The sequence below is a fragment of the Genypterus blacodes genome, unplaced genomic scaffold (assembly GCF_046128005.1).
Source record: "Genypterus blacodes isolate CSIRO-AG114 ecotype Tasmania unplaced genomic scaffold, CSIRO-AGI_Gbla_v1 ptg000139l_1, whole genome shotgun sequence".
Classification (NCBI taxonomy): domain Eukaryota; kingdom Metazoa; phylum Chordata; class Actinopteri; order Ophidiiformes; family Ophidiidae; genus Genypterus; species Genypterus blacodes.
In genome coordinates this window covers 2053005-2059045 of record NW_027466941.1, presented here as the reverse complement: position 1 = coordinate 2059045, position 6041 = coordinate 2053005, and the positions used below count along the sequence as shown (strand labels likewise).

General features: G+C 50.5%; 1 protein-coding gene across 1 annotated transcript; it reads left to right on the top strand.

The window, feature by feature from the left end:
• Positions 1–11: 11 nt before the first annotated feature.
• Positions 12–5381, top strand: fgf16 (fibroblast growth factor 16). The gene is given in 4 exon segments (XM_076164967.1): positions 12–558; positions 1741–1806; positions 1809–1843; positions 3919–5381. Coding segments are annotated over 4 exon segments (618 nt in total). The 5' UTR covers positions 12–287; the 3' UTR covers positions 4165–5381.
• Positions 5382–6041: the final 660 nt, after the last annotated feature.

The window sequence follows — 6041 nt, the reverse complement described above, 5'->3', positions numbered from 1 at the left end:
GAAAGTTGGACTCCAAGTACATTCAGTAAGGAAACTGATGCGTAAGAGGGGATGCCAGCCAGGCGTGGCTTGTGTCTGAATATCCAATGTGGGAATGCGTGGGGTGTATGTATATAATAGAGTCTTTCCACCTGATAAACAGAGATATCACACTGATGATTACAGCAGAGGACGACTGAGAGCCTGAGAGGACTCGCCGGGTTCGGATCGGACCTCAAACTTTTTTCTCTCTCCTTCCTTCGGTCCGTTTCTGATTGAACACTCGTATAGAGTCTGACAGTGACACAATGGCAGAGGTTGGAACTTTCCTGGGGACGATCGACCTGGATTTACAAACCTTCCCTTCGCTCGGGAACGTGCCGTTACCGGAGTCGCCGGTGGGCTTGACTGAGCGTCTGGGGCAGATCGAGGGGCGGCTGCAGCGGGGGTCGCCGACGGATTTCGGGCACCTGAAGGGGATCCTGAGGCGGCGGCAGCTGTACTGCAGGAGCGGCTTCCAGCTGGAGATCTTCCCCAACGGCACCGTGCACGGGACAAGACAGGACCACAGCAGATTCGGTGAGACTCGATTTCGATTACCGATCTACTCTGAGGAGACATGTTGAACAGTTTAAAGCTCTTTAGGATGGATTTTCAAATAGGTATAATCTCTACTTTCATGCATAATAAGCAAAAAATAGTTTCCATTCCTTCAGCCTGAGTGAAAACAGAAAGAAGCGAGGTTAATGATGAGACTTTACCATGCCTCCCCCTGGTGATTAGTCGCCCGGGGGGAACTGTGTGTGTGTGTGTTTGTGCGTCACTGTCACCTGGTTGCACACACACACACACACACACACAGCAGCGTGTGGGGCGCAGGTGTCGCTCCTCCGCCTCAAAAACAAGCGCACCGCCGCAGCCCCGATGACACCGCCGTTAAGTGTCAATGGAGCGAGGTGCGGCCCGCAGGAGGACGATAAACAAATGAGGTCAGAGGGCAGATACGCACATGTCTCGCGCCTCATATCCATGCAGTCATCTCGCAGGTGCAGGGCCTGGAAAGAGGCGAATAGCTCTAAATTAAAGCATGACCACTGCGGAATTCAGGGAAGGTTTAACACTCCGGTCTCTGTCAGCCAAAACAAGCCGGTTTACAGAGATGGGTGGTCCCTGTGTTTGTCTCTGGCTTCACTTAAGGTTTTACCCCGAAAAAAATGCGAGGTCTTTGTCAGAGACGTGCTGGCTTTGATTAGAGGAGAAATGAGAGGGATCTTCTCTGTCATCCTCTGGCATCAGATGAGGTCAGGAAGATGGGGACCAGGTGGCTGTTAAACTGGCCTCTCTGCCCCTCACACAGCCAGCTGGATCCTCTCTGACTAACCTTTGCATCACAACAGGCTAGAGAGCTTTAATTACGCAGCCCCCCTTTGAAGTACACACACACACACACACACACACTTTACTGCAACTTCCTCTGAGTCAGCAGAGGTCCACACTACAGATTTACCACATTTAAAAGTTTGTAAAAGTGATTTCTCAGTCAGGATGAAGACTTTTATAGGCACCGCAACCCAACGTGATAGAGCAGCAGAGCAGATGAGACAGGCTGGGAAAGAACCGGGTCGTCTAAGGCGTTTAAACTTCTGAAAACATGGAATTGAGTCAGAACCAGGCGACCACATCGAGAATCCTAAATAACAAACATCTAACGTGATGCTGTCCAGCTGACGAGTTGTGTTTGTGATTGTGTTTGACCTTAAGGCATCCTGGAGTTCATCAGTCTGGCAGTGGGTCTGGTCAGCATCAGGGGGGTGGACGCCGGACTGTACCTGGCATGAACGAGAAAGGAGAGCTCTATGGGTCGGTAAGTCAAACCTCCTCCATCAGTGGTTTACGTTTAAAATGTCCCGAGCGAGACGCCGTGCAGGACGGAGCGTACGGGAGCAAGAGGAGGAGGAGGGAGCCGTCTGGGAGGCAGTTTGTTATCTTTGTTCCCGTACGTGGCGGGGTTGGGAAAAACCACCGCGAGACAAAACAAGGAGGTGTTTCGGTTTCCCACACTGTACGGGACAGACGCCTCCATCCTGCCGCTCGGTAACGGACGCTGACAGAAACATCCTCAAAGTTTCAGAGGGAAAACAACAACAAGCGTAGAGAAAAAAGTCTTGTGTTGACGTTTTGCACGCTCCAACCTCCTCAGATTAGTTCTGAGATGTGATAGAGGAGGCGGGGACGATCTGAGTCACTCTGGATGTGAGGTTTAGTAGAAGTTCTCACATCACAGCTGGAATTTGAGCGTTGAATAAAGAAGAAACAAATCAGAAAATGTTTTGAGAGGTTTCATATTTTAAATCCGCAGAGTCTCACAAGAGGTTGCTATGTGGAAGGAGAGAGAGAGAGAGAGAGAGAGAGAGAGAGAATGAAGGAGGAGAGGGATAGAGATGATGACAGGGGGATATGAGGCTGACCTGTATCAGGTGTCCCAGGTCCTTTACCTGAGGGGCCTCTCAGACCTGGACTCTACCTGGCTCCAAACAGTTTGAACAGAGGCCACCTTTAAGTGTGCCCATTATGTTGGAAGTGCAGATATTATTACCGCTTGTTATCAGAGTCTGGCATCCTGGAGCTTTGACCCTCGGGGGGAAAGAGAGGGGAAAAGGGGGGAAGGGGGTGATGGAGATGGGGAGTGATTGTGGACGGATGGTGGATTGGGGGTCATCTTGGTAACTGCACACCTGACTGGGTCACCTGACAGACGGAGGGAGCAATATAGACCTGTCTGTCTGAATGTGAGAGGCCGGGAGGAAGAAGAGAAGGGGGGGGGGGGGGGGGGGGGGGGGGCGGCTGGATCAAGAACGCGGTAACAGGTAGAGGGGGTGAGGGCGGGGGCGCATCAGTCCCACGACCGCCGGAGCCTGACAAGCTTTCTGATCCAATGAGGTTCCAGTGTGTGTGTGTGTGTGTTAGGATGGAGCCGCCCCCCCCAGTCATGTGGCCCCGGGGCCCCGTGTTTACACACAACAAGCCGAGCAGAGCCTGACAGCCAATCAACAAAATTACATCTGCAATTAAAACAAAAGAACCGAGCCGCTGCACCACTTTGGGAATTCTGCCAAAAAGACAAAAATCCCTGCACGAGTTGTAAAACGTGTCAAAGGCAGAAACGGAGCCATCGGCGTTATTTCCCCTTATTCTGTAGAGGCATCAGAACGCCTCGAGTCGCTCCAGGAAAAGAGAAAAGCAGTAAAAGAGAGAGAGAGAGAGAGAGAGAGGGAGGGAGGGAGGAGTGGAGAACAGGGACAGAGTTTGGGGCTTGGAACAGAAACCTGTGCTGTTTCAATCCTCCCTGCATCCCTCACCCTCACACGGGGGGATTGACGTTTGGCTCCCGGTCCTCACAGTGAGAACCCCTGACACACACACACACACACACACACACACACACACACACACACACACACACACACACACACAGACATGAGGTCCAGCAGCATTAATGAGTGCTTTTGGCATGAGAGTGGCTCTAACCCCGGTGCGTTGTATTGTTCTCACACATTCACTCCAGCCCAGCGCACTCTCACCTGCTGAACTCTCAGCCATCGCTCATGCTGGGCTGTCAGGGAAGGCCTGGGCTTTAAGAGCCGTGTGTGTGTGTGTGTGTGAAACAGAGAGAGGGAGAGAGGGGGAATATGGTAGGTCTGCTCTCTGTTCTTGTTGCGTCACAGGGAGGGGAATCATTCTTCATGCACGCTGAGGTTAACAGGTCTGAGGAGTGAGACTTCCCTCCTCTGTCATAATGAGCACCTTGCTTAGATGGATGTTTTAATTTATGCAGGAAGCAGAAATACGCACAGTTCAGAGTTTAAACCCACTTGTCTTTTTCTGTATCTCATGTTCATTTATGGCCTAATGACTAATGTGTGGTTTCGTTCCTCACAGAAGAAGCTGACAGCAGAATGTGTGTTCAGGGAGCAGTTTGAGGAGAACTGGTACAACACCTACGCCTCCACTCTGTACAAGCACACAGACACGGGGAGGTTCTACTACGTGGCCCTGAACAAGGACGGCTCGCCCAGGGAGGGGAGCAGGACTAAGAAACATCAGAAACTCACCCATTTCTTGCCCAGGCCGGTGGAGATCGAAAAGATCCCTCAGGCCTACAGGGACGTGTTCCAGTACAGGTGACCAGGGCTCACACTCGGACATGCGGTGAAGTCTGGAGGGACGGAAAAGTAAATGAGAACTTAGTACCCCGGTGACTTCCCTGTGATGTTTGTGTTGCCCCCCCCCCCCCGGCCCCCTTGGCCCCCCCGGCCCTTTGCTCTGCACGTACAGCACTGACATAAACATTAGGCGTGCATCTGGATGAAGCTTCTTTAACCTCTGCAGACGGACGGAGGGGACCATCGTCTTCTAAAAAACACAAAACCACTGCAAACATGGGAGAGACGAGGCTGGACTGATGGAGACGACGCCCGCATGACCGGGGGACCAGAGCCAGACGATCCAATGGAGTGCCATGTTTGCTCACGAAACCACTTTCAAGAGGTGAATACGTGCCTACAAGCCAAGTGCAGGGGGAGGGGGGGGGGGGGGGGGGCGCCATGAAAGATGGGTGAAGGGTTTGGACGCCCTGTGCAGTCCTGAGCGGCGCTGAGCTGGAGAACGAACGGTGCGGCTACGAGAGCGCCAAGAGGAGAACGACCATGAGACTTTTTAAGAGCTCGGAATGATGGAAAGCACTGCAGAGCTCCATTCGTTATGCGGCGTGTTTTGTGCTGACACGGACGGCGAGCGTGCCAGAGCGCTGGAGAGCAAGGCACATTCCACATACAGAGACGGGTCGGACGTATGGGTCAGAGAAAAACACTTCACTGTTCACTGAAGGCCGGGACGGCGAGGAAGACGTTCTGTGTTCTCACAAATAAAGAGATGTTTGCTTTGAAAGGAGGAATCGTCTGTAAGGCAGGAAACAAACCTACAAGTGGAAGTGGGAATTCTGCGGGATAAATGATGGACGTTGATCTAGAAACGGGCACTAACTGTTTCCCCCTTCCTCCCCTCGCCAAGAGCATCAGATCATCTTCGTCAATTATTAGGCCGTGTGTGTGTGTAGGAATTGATGATATTGTTGTGATGAAGCTTGGGACTAAAGCACTTGTGAGTGTGGTGGGAGGAGGAGGAAGTAAAGGTGGTGACTTGTGATGTTCCGGGTGTCAGGAACATTATTAATGCAAGCAGCTGAGGTGTACATATGGGTGATCCTATTTATGAGATGTACTATATATTTATTTTCTACATATAAAGTATGAATATAAATCTATATATTTATTTATTGCAAAGACTTTATTTTGTAATGAACTTGAAGTTATCTGAACTTTAGATTCTACTGAAATTTAACATGAGGGAAAAAAAAAAAAAAAAAAAAAAAAATGAAGAACTGCAATGAACATGACAATAAAATTGTCCTGCTATTGAGAACTCATTGTGAGAGACTTTTTTTGCTTGGATAAGAATCTAATGTAACAATTAAAACCAGATAAAGAAGATTTTATGTGAATGTTGCATCTTTATTCCACTTTTGAACCCGATTCGTTCTTTTGTGTGGAGAGAAACACTGCAACATTTAGAAGTAATCAAGTGTTCCGAGGTTGTAAAGTAGTAATGAAGAGCATTTTGAAGGCGATGCTGTTAAACAGATACTGCAGATACTTACCCAGAGGTGAACACCCTCATGCAATCTCATGCCAATTTGCCCTCATAAACCCTTTACCAGGTCCCACAGCTCCGGCCCTCTGTGTCTCCATGAGGTCTAACCCAACCTACATCCAGCGTATTAAATCAGATTCCTTATGCAACTGGATCCCGACTCCTAATTGGCTTTACACATCAGTGTGGCTTCAGGGCAGTGATTGGCTGTGGGGCCGCTGGGGCCTCACAGGCTGAGCCATGCTGCAGCCTGCATGGGGCCTTCTCTCCCAAACAGACAGAAACAGCTGCCTGTCGCACAGCAGAGCAGAGATGTGGCAGCAAACCTGGAGCGGCGGTAATCTGGGGGCTGA